Consider the following 15759-nt stretch of genomic DNA (forward strand, 5'->3'; position numbering starts at 1 on the left):
AAGATATTTAATAAGCTAGGTAAAAATTAACGTTAGCAGCTCCAGTTTGTGGGTGGAGGCCAAACGATGCACAAGACCCCTGTCTTTTATGCTTTCTCTTGGCAAGGAGCATCCCCTCTCCTCCTCCCATTTGAGTAGCTTTAGAGGCTGTTCAGTTTGTCAGGGTTTGGTAACCGGGGAGGTTACTTCACTGTGTAGCTCAGGAGAACTTGAACAATCTTGTTTAAAGGAGGGGGAAAAAAAAAAAAAAAAAAAAAAGCCGTGGTTTTTTTCCAGGCTTTTGCTCTCTCATGCTTCATTTAATTTTAATTTTTTTAAGAGACACTTCTGCCTGAAGTGTTAAAAACACACCCTTGGAACTGCTGAAGCAATGCTGATCCTTGGGCATAGTAAAAGGTTTAATGTATTTTTGTACGATCCCTTTACAATTCCCACGAGAGAATCCTGCTAGGAAAAACAGAGCTACAAAAAAGGTTTTACAGTCATTTTAAAAAAAAGCAAAACCAAACCCAGTTTCCAGGTATTACCAACTGCATCATATTTAACAGGTGAAAGACATTTGAGCCCAACATGACTCGTTGGTGCAGTTGCTATCACTAGATAAATTGTGCCTTTACAGCTTGCCAGGTCTGTGTTGGAGACGTGCAACTACATGTGGGCAGTTTCTCTTTCCTCCCCCATCCTGGAAAAATAAATCCCTACTGTCTAGCCATGGAGGAGTATGCATTCTTTCCCCAGCATATAATCTTTGGTATTTCTATAGAGGATGCTAAATATAGACAGTGGTGCAGGTACCTTTGACTAAGTAACCCAAACGTGGCAGGGAGCTCTGCCTAGTTTTAGTGGCCACAGAGGGGTTTCTGGGACAGATCTGAGGATTTTTCTGAGCTTTGGCTTGTTCTGGCCAGCCCAACCCACATGGCATGACAGGGAAGGTGCAAACCTGCAGCCTTGTTCATTTTGCCCTGGTGCAGAGAGAGCCAGGGAACATGGTGAGACAGGAGATGGCAGCAGGGCTTTTCAGGTGACACGGTGGGAAGAGCAGGATGGTCCATAGGGCTGTGATGGTGCACCCAATGTCCTGCTACCCTAGATGATGCACTTCAGGAGATGTCATGCCTGGAGACTGATCTATGGAACTGTGCTTCTTGGGTCTGCAGGAGCTGAGATGTTTGAGTCCAGGGCCACCTGACCTTCCTTCATGCATCCTTCTGGGAAATGGGTAGAAATTGAGCCCTCTGAGTGCCTTGCAGTCAGAGCTTGGGAGAGCAAAGGTGGTTTGTTTTCTAAAGGCTCCTTTCTCTTTGCCCCCAGATCTCAGGAGCTGCACCTGAGGACTGAGGCTCATTCCTATCTCTCTGACCTGACCAAGCCATCAGACTTGGAGTTCATTGAAACCAAGAGACCCCGCCTGGATCTGCTGCAGGACCCCCTGATGCGGCACTCGCCTCTCATGAACCAGAGCCAGCAGGGAGGGACAGAGGACCTCTCAAAGGTAAGGGGACAACAATCAGGGATGTCATCTGGGTGTGGGGGTCTGTGTTTTGGGGTCACCTTGGCTTGTTTGAGGCTCTGAGCTGCTGCTGAAATGGGTATAGATGGTGTTTCCTGATGCATCAAGCAGTGCTTGGTGTTGGGGGGTATTGACTGATATGGGGGGACCTCTTTGGGTCTGCTTTCCCTATATCTGCTTTCCCTATAACTGTGCTATTCATGGGCTTGCATTTACTATTAGATGCACCAGAACAATTTGGAAGCTCCCATAGGCTGAATGAGGAATGGTCATATCTGGTTTTTCTGGATACTGTGCCCTGATTTGACCTTTCTTATGGATCCTTTGGAGGAAAGGGATGATTAGGAATGGGGAACTGATGCTGGAAGGGATGGAGCAGCTCTGGTTTAAGAGCCATTTTGAACTTGGAGACCACAAGACATGCATCAGACACATCATCTTGCTCTCCTTTAGCTCTTGGTAGTGTATTGCCTTAGAAAGAATGTCACTGAGGTGCTGTGGCCCTTTTGTGTCCCATCTTGGCTGTTCCTTCTGAGATGTGCCTTCAGGAGGTGATGCTGTGACAAGCTCCATGCCACTGGGATGTGTTGTGGTGGCTCTGAACTTGAGAGGATACCTGAGGGATGCTGGGTTGTGTGGCTGATAAGGAAAAATGAACTGCTGGCCATGAAATAAAAAATATCCCTCTCCAAAGATGTGAGGAAAGCAGGATGGCTTTTCTGCCTGCATGCTGTATTTCCAGCAGCAGTTCTGTTCTGCCTCTTGCCAGAAAACTGCACATTGTCTCAGCTGTTTGTTTCTAATAGGCAAAGCTGCTCTTGAGGCACTGGTTGTTGAGTTCAGGGGCTGTGTTTGCTTCTCGATCTGTGACACATTTTCCAAGAATTACATGCATTTTATGGGGCTTAAAACATTTATTAATGAGAGAGAGGGAGACAGCTATGAGATACAGTTCAGCAAGACAAGATTATGCTTTTAGTGGAGCCAGTTGTAATTTCAGAGTCTGGGAGGAAGAAAAAAAAAAAAAAAAAGTGGTGTCCATGACTGGTAAGAGCTAAAGTGGAGCTGGGATAGTTGCTCAGATTTAGCAGGGTCTGTTTCCAGAATAGTTTTGATGGGGCAAGACTGGGATCATCTTGGTGCTGTTGAAATGATTGAGAGCAGGATGTAGGACCACCAACCTGAAGGTTTATCTGTGAGATGTGCATGGACTGGAGTGGTGGCACACATGTGGTGGCAGGATGTGTCCCAGTGACCAGAGCTGCAGAGAAATTGGCTGTTCCATCTGTGCTGCTGACTCAATGCCTGATGAAGTTGTTCAATACTTTATCTAGGGCAGCTATGGAAGCTGGGTGAGATGCACCACGTGTGCCCAGTATTACTAAACACACTGGCCCTTGTTTGGACAGAGGATCCAAGGAGTTGTTTGCTTACCCCTTACCCCATTCCACGTTGCTGCAGTCACTGCTTGGGGAAAAGCTCCGTTTACTCCTCAGAGTAACAGTGCTAGGACTGCTTTTCGTGGTGACTTTGCAGATTGAGCTATTTTTTCATAAAATAGAGAGTTCCTAATAACCCTCAAGAAAAAGGATAAAGTTTATATGCTCTGGGTGCCAGGCCAGGATGTCACAAGGGGTGAATAATGCTACAGCAATGGATATTGCTTTTGGGCAGTGGATTCCTGTTGGTCTCTGCTGGTTTCAGAGCAGCTGAGATGCAGAGTCACGTCTGTGGCAGTGCAAGTTTAGCAAGTTCCTGATAACTACCAGTTAGATCATGTTTACCAACCCTCAGCCCAGGGGAGAGAAGTTAACACCAGTTCTGTGCCTTTCCAAGACCTCTGTCGTGGGCCATAATCTATGCTCTGAACAGGGATGAAGTAATTGATGTGGCAGATGCTGGTAACAGGTTCCAGAGCTTTTATCTTCAGAGTCTTTAATTCCTTACCTACCTTTCCCAAACGTGGGGTGAGCTCAGCCCCTTTACTCCACTCAGGATCATTGCAGCCTTGCTCCAAGCAAGGCTTGATTTGCAAGGAGAAGGTGATATCTTACAGATCAGTGTCTTGTAGCTGGAGAAAGCAGAGGTGCTGTTGGGCATCACGCCTTCTGAGAGCAGCAGCTTTACAGCTAAATCTCAGTTGTTCAGTAAAAGAAACTGCCTTTCTGTATGAACTTCACATGGCTCATATCCTCCAGCCCTGGTGTTTTTCAAGCCAGGATGCAGAAGGTTGTTTCCTTCCCTGTTTTCCCCAATTTAAGCATCATTTTGCCTGCCAGCGGGGTTGCTGTGACATTGGTGCAGTGCACATGGCCCTGGGCTCCTGCTGCTGGATGGAGGCAGGAGAAATGAAATCTCCCCATGCCCTCAGTGCCAACAGGGGCTGCTGCTCCAACAAGGTGCTCCCTGGAGCTGGCTGAGAATAACCAGGCAAAACTACAGCAGGACTGCTTTTCAGTCTTTCCAAGGTTCTGCTGGAAAAGCTGCCGTGAGGCAGACTTGCCGGGTGTGCACTTGGCAGAGCTGCAGAAGCTGATTCCCAGGACCCTTGGTGGCTTCTGCTTTCTTTCCAATAGAGAAAGTTGTGGCCCTTCCTCACGTAGCAGCAGATAGCAGGGAACCAGACGGCTCCAGAGCAGGCCAGTAATGCATCTGCAGGCTCCCCTGTCTCTGCACATACGTGCTCAGCTGGTGCTGCCTGTGACAGGGAGCAGGACACGTCTGGCAGAGCAGTGTCTGCTCTCTCCCCTCTCCAGAGCTAGAGGTTAGTTAGTCCTGCTTCCCCCTTCCATCTCTTCTTATTCCCATTATGCTTCCACTTGTGCATCCCATTTCTGAGACTGCTTTTCCATCACGTATGTAGTTTGTTGATCCTTCCTATAGGATGTGAGTCAGTCATGGTCTGCATGTAGTCCCCTTGCAAAGGCTGGCTGCACTTCCACACAGACCACGGCTCCAGCAGGAATAAGCTTACAGGGGGAGCCATGTAGTCCCACTGGGATGGGGCTGGGTGGAGGTTTAGGAAACCTGAACCTTGCTGCCATCTGCCCTGGCAAGCTGCTGGTCACCGGGTAAGTCTCTTCCCCTCTCCGTATCTCAGATTTCCCCATCTGCACAAGGGACAATGCCACTTCCCCCTTTTGTCAACATAATTAACAACTATTGATGGAAAAAGGCTATTAGGAAGCCATGTGTTGCTAGGACTTGGACTCTGCTTTACATTGTGGAAGGGTTTTAATTTCTTCCCTTTCTGCATGAGTGTTGTTATGCTGCGGACAAAAAAAAAAAAGGAAAAATGGAATAAGAAAAGGGAAAGGGGGAGACCTGGAAAAAACAGCACCAAGGCCAGGAAATATGTATGGTGAAGCAAGCAGGAATTAGGGCAAAGGGTATTTGCTTTGATGCACATTAATCTAGCTGTAAAAGCGATTGATCGAAAAAGGAGGATTTAATGCATTTAAAATGCCTTTTTAATGATGCATTGAAGCCAGCAGCCTACATGGCAAATTTCACACTGGCTGCCCATTCCGGAGCCCAATTTACTACAAACTCTTGGAACAGACAAGCTGTGGGATGGAAAGGCTCTTGGCTAGCCCACCAATTCCTGCTCTGGTGGCCACAGGCTGGCAGAGTACCGAGGACAACCAAAAAACCTTTTTGGGCCCTCTGCCTCCTCTGGTGCCTTGGCTGGGATTGCTGCTCCATCCCAGCAATCCCAGTGTGCCAGGACACTGGGAACTCCTGCAGCAGGATTCTCCCCAGCAAAAGGGGGGGAGGGGATGCTCAGAGGGGCAGCACCGCAGCTCTCTGGGCTGGCCAGCTGGTAAATCACCGGTGGCATTTTCTGCTGGGTGGCTTTGTTATGGGAACATTGATCTGTTGCTGGGATTAACCTCTCAGAATTTCCAGTGGGTTGGTCTTGGAGTTATTAATGAAACTGGCTGCAACTTGCGTTGACCTTGGCAGAGGCCCCAGTTGGCTTGGAGGTAGCTGGCAAAAGCATAATCTCTAATTGAGTAATCCAGTGCTTGAGGGGAAGGGAACAGAGGGGGTGGAAACGCAGCAGCCGCGCTTTGAACTGGGAGAGTCGCCGCGCTCCGACGGGATGCGTGGGGGTGGAGAAAGGAGCTGAGCACGGCGGCAGCCCCGGGAATCGGCAAGGAAAAGGGAGGCGGCATCTTGGTTCCCCCCACCCCGGGCTCCCTCTTGTAGAAATCCAGACTGAATTCCAGCGCCTCCCTGTGATGTATTGCCGCCAAACAATAGCGCAGAGGGGCTGGAGGAGGAACCGGAGCTGTGAGCATCATCTGGCCCTGGGCGCCTGTCCTCCCGTGGCCTCTGAGGCTGCAGCGTGGATCCCGTTGGGCTCTCCCTTCCCTGCTGGAGATTGTTTTTCACTTGGGAAAAAGAACTCCGGGCTGGTTTCTAGCGCTTTTGATGAACTTGCAAGCCTGCATGTGCTGCACGGCTCTCCAGCTGCTTCTTGAAGGAGTGGACTCCTATAGAAGTGGCTCTAACCTCAGGGCTGAGCAGTGAAATGCAACAATTTTAGTCAGTCCATCCATACCAATGTCATTCCTGCTTTTTTCTTCCTTCCCCATTGCAGCTGGCTTGGCCAGGAGGCAGGCTGGGCTTTCCCCATGATCCCATGATCCCATGGTGCAGTTGGGAGCCCATCAAGAGCCAGTGGCCTGGGGCTGTCAAGTTCAGCAGCTGTATGAGGACCCCTGCACAGTGTTCCATATCACCCACCTGCCATGTGGTTGCTCATACTGTTGACTCGAGCTTGATAAAAAAATCTGATTGCAAAAATTATTTGGTGGAGTGGGGGAGGGAGAAGGGAGGACTTTGTGATAGGGCAGCAGGGATTCAAAGCTATTTCTGGGAAGATGAGGGAGCTCTTGGCATTTTCTATCATTCCAAACATGTTTGAAAGCTGAAATATTTTCATTGTTCACATTATCACAGTGCAGACACTTCTGGCTGGCATTCTTCCTTCCTCTGCTTTCCTCCCTGCTCTGAAGATCATTTCCAAATCCCTGGAGGATGAGTGTGAGCATGTTGTCCCCCTGCTCACCTATGCTAGAGCACACACCTTTGGGAGTGGGTGGCTGCCTTGTGCAAGCAGTCTGGCTCTCCTGGTGTGCCCAAGAGGTCACTGCACAGTGGCTGTGCCAGGATGGCTGTAAGGACCTGTCAGCAGGCTGTGCCTCAGCTCAGGATGGGGGATCAAACAGCCAGAGAAGTGCTTCATCTGAACAGGGTGCTCCATCCCATCCACTGTGGACACAGACTGGTTTAATTTGCAAGTGTCAGGTGTTGGGAGATACTTGGTTCCTCCAACCAGCCCTGGGTGAAGGGAAGGAGCACTCTGAATGACAGGACAACTGAATATGTGTAATTTTGGAGCTGAAGTTTCTATGGCCATAGGACTGAGGATATAGCCTGAGAGATGTGGGCATGGCAGGGAAAACCCTCGTGGGCTGTGAAAATGCTCTAGAGACAGTATGTAAAACCTGAGCTTGACCTTTTCCATGCTGCCCATAGCCTGGATCACCCCTGCCCTGGCTACTTCAGCCCCGGAGAGGTCCTGGAGCCACAGGGAGCAGGGCTGAGGCTCAGCACAGCTGGAAAACCAACAGGCAAGCTGATGGTGCTTCAAGCACAGGTGGGTTCACACTTTTTCAGATCATTTGTGGTGATCGACATCCCAAACAACCTTTTAAATTGCCTTTCAAATGGTAGTGGTGGAGCAGGGCTTTGTGATAAGGCTGGCTGCTTCTGGGGAGCCTGCTTCATCATTTGCATAATTGGACTTTTCTGCTCCCTTCAGTCAATATTAGGAGGCTCATGCAGTGCGACATCTCACCTGATATGCTTGAGGGAAAGAGAGTCCCTTGATTTTGTGTGCCTCACCCCTGTAATTGGAAGAAATACTGCCAGTTTTTCCTGCTTGCAAAAGGGCAGCATTGTGAGCTGGGTGTGCTGCGTGGCTTCATGAGATTTTTCTTCTCCATCTTTGAAGTGCCAGGACATCTGTTATGTGTATCTATTTTTTTCTTTAATAGCAAGGATTATTATGTGCCCTGTTATATTCTGAAAACATGAGGGAGCAAAGCTAGTGTGCTGCTTCACTTTGTGAGTCCTTGTGTGGGACTTGGGAAATGGGGTTGGTGTGTCCACCTTTGGTCAATATGTTTTTGCACATTTCTGGTAGAAAAGAAATCCCCACCTGTAATAAATTGCCAGGGAAGCATTCAGTCCTGGTACTCAAAGGGATGTCCTGGGTATTTTTTTCTTCTCATGCAGTTTCTGCCTGGTATGGGGTTCTTCTCTTCACCTCATCTTCTGGGAATAGGTGTGGGTGCTGCTGCTCATGGGGCATTGCTCCAGCTGCTGGATCCAGATGTGTTTTAGGGTGGGGTATTGCAGGTGACAAAGACATTAGAAAGAAATATAGGCATCAGGAAGAAATTCTTCACTATGAGGAAGAATTCCCACGTTGCCCAGGGAAGTTTTGGATGCCTCCTCTCTGGCAGTGTTCAAGGTCAGGGTAGATGGGACTTGAAGCAACCTGGGCTAGTGGGAGATGTCCCTGCTTATCCAGGAGGCTTGGAATTAGATGATCTTCAGGGGATCTTCAAGGTCCCTTCCAACCCAAACCGTGTTATGGTTCTATGGAGGCAGCAGGAGATTGTTACAGATTTGCAAGCATGTACGTTTTCTCACAGATAAACTCCTCATCCCTTCCTGCTTCTCCTCGCCAAGTCTTCCTGGGGAGGGTGAGGGGTTTGGTGGGAGCAACTCAGGTGTCTTGTCTGTGAATATACAGCACCCAGCACATTTTTTGGTTCTGTACTTTTCCATCGTGATGAAATGCAGCTCTGACTCACTCAACGAAAGCCAGTGAGTTGTGACATCCATCAGATTAATTTTGTGTGCTGTGTTTTGAGGAGAAGAGTATTTCATGTTAAATCCTTCCTTACCAGCGCTGGGTAAGGAAGCTGTGGAGGAGATGCAGCAGCAATCAATGGTGTTTGCCTGCTGCTGCTGGAGGGGCTGGGTGGGGGAGTGATTTCAGAGATGGATTTGGCAGAGGAGTTGCTGCTCTTTGTGCCTGTGGTGATGGAGCTGTAATAACATTGAACATGGCAACAGCCCTTGCTAAAGCTCTGTGACTTCATGTCCGTGCTTTGTGGAGCCTCAGCTCTTAACATCACGCTCAGCATTGATAACAAGAGAGAGGAGCTGTTGAGTGCCAAAGGGCCACACTTTCTTTTTTGGACCCAAACCTGCTTTTTAAACATAGAAATGCTTTGGCTGTGTTTTAGGCAGAGAACATTTGGAGGGTTTTCTGGCTTGCTCCAACATGAAATGCTCTGCAGCTTTGTGCTGCTTTTGTGGGGGTGGTGGAGCGAGGGGCGATGGACACTGGTGTGCATCAGGAATGCTGGCTGCTTGCTTGGTGAGAAGAGGGGTTGTTTTAGGACAAGCTGACTGGCCCTCGGCTTGTTCTGCTGCTCTTGAAAAATGTAATTCTAATTCTTGGCACCTTTTTCCAGGAGGATAAGGAGGGAGGACAGAGTGGAGTCTGCTCCCTCTGCCCTTGGAAATGGGCTTGTATCTAGCAGCAGAGCTGGCTCGGGGGGAGCAATGTGCTCTGTCCTACCCCAGCTTTGGTGAATCGAAAGCAAAATCAGTGGGGGAGATGCAGTGCAGGATGATATGATCTGAGCCATGACTCCTTGTAGTCCTGACCTAGACCTAGATACCCCTTGATCATCTTAGTGCTCTGACCAAGCATCGTCTGCACGTGCTGGTGCTCAGCTCCCATTCATCCCAGGCCAGGACTCGTGACCTTTTAATCCTGCACTGGTACATCCTGAGGGATGCAGGGGAATAGCAGATCACTGTCCTCTGGCAGTGCCCAGCAGCAGAGGAGAAGGTGGGCAACAGCTGAGGGGTTGCCCAGTGTGTGATTGCTGTGCCACATCCCGAGGGATTCCCCCCAGGGGTGCAGAGCCCACAGCACCCTGCTCCAGCACATGCCAGCTAGTGGGTTTCTCTTGGGCACTTTTATCACCTCCTCTGCCTGCATGGGAACGCTTCCTGAGCTTGCCTTTGAACAACTTGCTCTGATCACTGCCCTGACGAGGGACATGGCTGATTTTTCTCCTCCCTGTGCTGTTCCCAAAGGAGCCACAGTGATAGTTTCTGCCTTCTGATCTCTGCTTTGGATGCTATCGTTCCTGTGGCTGCTTAAGAAAGAACCATTGCCTGGTGAGCCACCCCACGTGGTTACGTGACCAAACCCAGTGCAGGCTTTTATTCAGGTTGTTTTTCAGATCTGGCTTATTTCATCTCCTGCCAGCCATCCCAGGTATGATGTGGAACAGATTGCCCCCAGCACCTAATGTGTTTCTGCCTCAGCTGCAGGCAGAGTGGCAGATGTAAACATGGGAACATTACAGTCTTTCAAACACGAAAAGCTACAAAAAGGATAGGCAGGTATGTGTATATAAATATATCGTGTGCATGATATTAATGGCTTTCAAGATATTTGGAGAGGGATTTGCAGATTCATGCATCCATGAATCTTTTGTGCGTCTACTTTTCTGCAGGTCTGTAGGTGATTGCAAGGATTACATTTTTTCATATATACACACACACATAAATACATGTATGTGCTGCCTTATATACTTTTTAGCTGTTTTTTCAAAGGTTGCTTCTAGCTGTGCAGTTCAGTGATCCTGTCTTCAGCAGCCACACGGAGGCTTTACAGTCTCGAGCAAAGCTAAATACTGATTTGAGTCAATCTGGGTGCGCTTGGAGACATCACTAGTGTTCATGAATGCAGCATAATCGCTGATCAGAGTGGGGAAATTTCATCATAAAGGCCCCAAAAGGGAGGTTTATTATTGCTTTCTTCCAAATGCCTGAATTTTATTAGCTTCAGTCATTCTTGGCAGGGCAATGGAATGGGATTTTATAGTTAGCAAAGGAAAAGTAAACACAGTAATCATTTTGCAGCTCTGTTGCTGCCAAACCAAGATGGAAATTCCAGCCTTGGTGGGAAGCTGCTGCTTTGCTAACAGATAATAACAAATTCACTGTGGGCTTATTCATGCTATGGGAGCTGAGATGTTCGGTTTTTTTTCCCTGTAACATCCTGGCCTGGAGGCAGGGATTCTTCATGTTTTTCTGCAGGAACAGCCTGGGCAGAGGTTTGCAGTTTGAGTGATTCCCACAACCATTTGCAATTAGAAGTGGTGCTTCTGCCCTGAGCCTTTGGGACCCACTTTATCCTGCACTCTTGTCAAGTGTTTGGTCTTTCCTTGCTCAGTCTTGCTGTGACTGCAGAGCTGAGTGTGATCCTTCAGGAGGGTCACAGATGAGACACCGTGATGGTTCCTGCACCCTGTGACTGTCTTGACGTGTTGAATGGGGTGGAAAACAACTAAAAAGCCAACCAAACAAACCCAAAAACCCCCCACAAACAAACAAAAGAACCGAACAAATCTCCAAAGAAATCTCAACCTCTCTTTAAAGGTTCCTTCTATGTTGTTTTTCTGGGCTTGTCGAGGCAGAGGGCTGGGCTGATGGCTCACGTCTGGACCAGCACCCGCCCGTGTTTCCTGCTGCTGAGGGACATGATTTCCTCCCCCCTTCCTGGCTCGCTGGCTGTGGGGATGGCCACAGGGACATCCAGCCCCTCCATTCCCCCTCCGCCCACCCCCGGGGGCTCAGGATGCGGCCTCCCTGGCGGAAAAGCAGGCGGAGCAGGGAAGGAAATGGCTCCTCAAACAAGCGGCCAATGTCGAGGCTCCCCCTTCCACGTGTCTGCACAATTATTGGAACAATAAAGCATTGAAGGCAGGAGGTGGTGGCTCTGACCGATGGTGCAGCTGAGGGTGGCTTTGCGCCATCCCTGCTCCCCTCGGCGCAGATCCTGCGCCCACCCCCTGCTCTGCAGAGGGGTGTGCAGGCACCCAGGGCCTTGCCCCGGGGTCCCCATGGTGTTGTGGTAGCACTGCTGCCTGTGGGGTGCTTGGGACTGTGGCTGCTGTGTGCGTTCTCTGTGTCCTGAGGGGCTGTCAGGCTGCTGGTGGGTTCCTTGGGACGTGGAGGTGTCCCCACTATGTCCCGTGCAGGAGTTGGGGACAGCGTTTTGCCAGTGCCAGCTTGAAGGGGAGTTTCCAAAATGAAGGGGGAGTTCAACAGGCTTCAGTGGGGACAGATGAGGCCACTAAAATCTTCATGAAAAGACAAACCAAGCTGTTTCGAGGGAAGGGCTGCTTTTCCCCCACAAGCCTGTTCTTCATGCTGGTTAACAATTTTTCAAAAGCGTCTAAGCAGCCACAAGCATCGTTTCGTGCCTAGGCAAGTTTTCCAGTGCAGCCACAAATAATGGAAGTCGGATGAAAAAGCTGATTGTTTTTTTGGTCTCAGGCAAAGAAGTTCACATCTCAGCTTCGCCAGTGACCTCTCCCCATGCCCAGGCTGCTTGGTTCAGATCTCATGTGTGTGTGTGAGTCTCACAAGATGTGCCCACAGAGGTGTTCTGGCCAGAAGTAAAGTGACTTTACTGATAAAAATTGATCTTGTGGGATCTTACTAGATTTTGGGGGCAGGGGAAGTCTTTGGAGTATTGCTGTTAAATCTGCTTTTGTTGCAGTCTTAACATTTCTGGTATTTACAGATGAGAGGTATTTGATGTCCTGCTTTATATACCCGAGAGCACAGCTAAAATGAAGCTGTACATTGAGTGACCCGTCAGAGCAATGAAGTGGTAGCATGCAGTTGGCAAGGGAAGCTCAGTGGATTGTTGTACAAGCAGTGACTTCTGGTTTTTGAGTTGACACAGTTGGAAGAGGAGCTGCTGGGAGGCTGCAGGAGTTTGGTGCTGGGACCTTTCAGCCCATGCCTGATGCACGGGGAGGCTCTGGGACAGTTTTTGGTGACCCTGGCTTAGTGCAATGGCTCTTGCATGTAAGGAGGTTGGGTTGGTCCCACAACTCACCACAGCCACTGCTCAAACCATCTTAGATCTTGCTTGTGTTTCTTCACCAGTCAAGCTCTTCCTTGGTAGGTAGCTCAACCTTCAGGATTCAGGGGAAAATAATTTGGGTGATCATTATGCAGGGAGAGCAGAGGGACGGGGCGTGAGCAGCCTTTAGGTATATCTTCCTTGCAGTGGTGGTAAAACAGAGCTGTCTGCATTCATTCCCTTCTCTCCTCCCTAAATCTGCTGCCCCTTCAAGCCCAATATTAATACCGTGTGCCGGTCCTGATTAATTCCCTGCCAAATCCTCTCTCGACAGGGTGCTGCCCTGAATGGACCCCGTTTGGATTTGCATGGCTGAGGAGTCCCTGCTCCCTCCTCTGCCTCCTTCCTCCTCCCTGGCAATGGGAGGAAATTTAAATGTTTCTGAAGAGCAACATTTCCATTTCAAAAGCTGTTCGCTCAAGTGCGTCTGGAGTGTGATTTCTCTCCCCCCACTTCTCTCTGAATGGGAGCTTTAGAAGTCTCATTTCCTCTGCTTGATAACACCAGGCTGAGAAGGGCTTTTGTCTTTTCATTTCCCCTCAATTTTTTATTTTTAAATAAGTGAGGTTTGTAGAAGCTGCCGTGGTGGATTTTCCCTCCTCCCCCCGTGTTTGTCCATGTGCTGGAGAATGCACCTGGTGTCACCCAAGTGAAGGAGCTGGAGCTTCCTGGGGTGCAGGGCAGGACCTGATGGGGGCTCCGGCTGCCCTGTCCTGCCCTCCCTGAGCAGCCACCAACCTGGGACCACCCTGCCCACTGCCCGCTAAGGTTCCTGCAAGCAGAGGTTTGCTGACTGCATCCAAGCTGAGGAGCAATGTGCTGCTCTTCTCAGCCCTCCTGTGGACAGTGTGGTGCTGGGTCTGGCTCAGGATCTGGCTCCGTCTTGCAGTATCTTTAATCATGCTGTCTTGTTGCCCACCTGCTCTTTGGCTGGTGTAGCTTTGCCAATTGGGGTGAAATTAGGGTGTTTTTTTCCCTTGATGCTTAGTGGAGGGCAGTGAAAGGGAGATGGGGTCGTGGCCCAGAGGCGGCGTGTGGCAGGGATGATGGACACATCACTGAATGCAGCATCAGCACAGGTGAAATTATGCTCTGGATGGCTTTTGGGTGGGCAAAATATTGAAAGAACGTTAAATGAAAGAGTAGTTCAAAGTAATTTCCTCTACACAGGCACCAAAATGAGATTTTTATCTTTATTTTTACTTGGACACTTTTTCAAAGTCAACAAAAGGCTGATATGGAGCAGTCTTGCCCAGATGTATCAACTATGCAGAAGATGCTCAAAGGAAAGGTTCCCAGAATCTTTCTGAATGTTGCAGAAAGGCATTTTCCCCTCTAAACTTGTTCTTGGAAGCAGCAGAGTTGTTTTGGCTGAAATTTACTGCTTAGGAAGAAACCAAACCAAACCTAAAATTGCCTGAGGTAAATATTCATCATGGAAAATTTCAGCCCAGACAGCTGATGTCTTAACAAACGGAGGGTCAGCTGAAAGTCCAGCAATGCTAAGTAGAAAGGCATTTCATGGGCAGTGGAGTGATTAGCTCCTCTTTCTAATGAATAGATGGGGAGGGAAGAATTCATCACTCCTGAAGAGTCAGTAGGGAACACTGGTGTTCAGTGCAATTATTATCCATTAATGGGGAAAGGCAAGAAGGTAATGAAAGGCACCACATCCATTTGTTGGTGTAATGCCTTGGGCTTCAGTGGGAGTTTGCCTGAGGTGGTTTTTCTGGGTTTGACATGTTGTTTAGGCTACCTCTGAGTCCATGAGCCTCGTTTTGCTGCTGCTGTCACATCCTGGGATGGTCCAGAGGCAGTGGGGGTGAGGGGCATCCCAGTGGAGCAGCTGTGCTGAGCACCAGCAAGTTTTGGAAGAGCAGGTCCTAGGCTTGGGTTTGTGTGTTTCACTGTAACCCCTTGCTGGCCAGGTTTTAACCAACCTCATAAATCTGCTGGGGGGGGTGGGGAGGGAGGGTCAGCATTTGGTATTGGTTTTGCAATTAAATTGCTTCAAGCTGTTGAAACATCGGGGAAGTTTTTTGACCTACTTTCCTGCAAGCTTGGAAATTGTTGGGATGTTTTTTGCCCTGGACGCATGGAATTCAGCTGGATTACAGGGGAAAGGAAATCTGTAGGCCTGCTCAGAAAGCCACAGACGTATTTTTATTTATTTTATTTTTTTTAAGTCAGCTTTGTCTTCAGCTTGTCTGCAGCCTCATGAATTCCCATGAGAGCATGGACCAGGCTGCATCCAGTGAAAACGATCCCTGTTTTCCTTGTTCCCCCTGTCCACACGTGCTGGTGGGCAATGCTTTTTCTTGGGCATGTGGCATCCCTTGGGCATACTGGTTTGCTTCTCAGGGGGAACTGGTGCTCCCCAGAGCCAGGCTGCATACACCAAGATGCACATCTCCATCCCATCCTGCTTCAGCAGCCCTTCAGGCAGCTCTGGGGATGCAGCCCAGCCCAGCCCAGAGCCCAGTAGTATTTTAGAATTAAAACTCTTTTTGAAGGATTGGGCTGCTGAAAGAGTCATCTTCAGCAGATGGTCACAAACAAAAGGATTGCAATAACTTGATGTACTTTTTACTGCTCAGGCCCTCTGACTTTGTACTAGAACCTCTCTCTGGGGATAAAAGTTGTTCATTTTCAGCTCCTTTGACTTCTCCCTGCTCCCCGTTTAGGGGCTGGTGATAAGTGAGAATGTACTGAATACTTCACCAATCAAAGAAAAAAATTTCTTTGGTCTATATTTGGCCCACTGAAGAGTTTTCTATGCGTGTTTTTCCTTTTTTCCTTAAAACCTGGTGGTGTGGGGTGTTGCCTCTCCTGCTTGGCGTTTGTCCTGGGGTGTGTGGGAGAGCCCTGGGGGCTCTGCCTCTGCTGGGGTGTGTGATGCTGCTCAGCCCCCAGCTCCTGGGGAGGTCAAGCTGCCTCTCCTGGCATGCAGAGTGGTCTTAGTTGGTGGATATGAATGATGTTCACTGGCTCCATCCTGCTGGGAGAAGCCTGAATGGTGAAGGCATCCTCACCAGCAGGCCAGCCTGATCACAAGCCCACCCATTGTTCTTGTGGTTTTGGGGGGGAGGGAATTGGTTTGAGGACAATTTGAGGTGCCCATGCCCATTCAACCTGCTTTGAGAATCTTCTCCAGCCCATGAGGATGTGAGATGTGTGAGTAGGCAGGAACTGGAGATAA

General features: G+C 49.2%; 1 protein-coding gene and 1 long non-coding RNA gene across 26 annotated transcripts in view; one reads left to right on the forward strand and one right to left on the reverse strand.

Annotated features, from left to right (window-relative positions):
• Positions 1-15759, reverse strand: part of LOC139805061 (uncharacterized) — a 340345-nt gene that overhangs the window by 207723 nt on the left and 116863 nt on the right. The gene's annotated exons all lie outside the window — the stretch shown is intronic.
• The window catches only part of NCOR2 (nuclear receptor corepressor 2), a 225672-nt gene that overhangs the window by 92648 nt on the left and 117265 nt on the right, over positions 1-15759 (forward strand). For all 25 annotated transcript variants that reach the window (XR_011729673.1, XM_071763004.1, XM_071763026.1 and 22 more), the window contains one exon: positions 1315-1495. Coding sequence is in view for 24 of the 25 variants with exons in the window: in XM_071763004.1 (XP_071619105.1) it covers positions 1315-1495 (181 nt within the window). In the remaining variant the exon portion in view is untranslated. The remainder of the gene's footprint in view (positions 1-1314; positions 1496-15759) is intronic.

This window comes from Heliangelus exortis, chromosome 19, assembly GCF_036169615.1.
Source record: "Heliangelus exortis chromosome 19, bHelExo1.hap1, whole genome shotgun sequence".
Lineage (NCBI taxonomy): Eukaryota > Metazoa > Chordata > Aves > Apodiformes > Trochilidae > Heliangelus > Heliangelus exortis.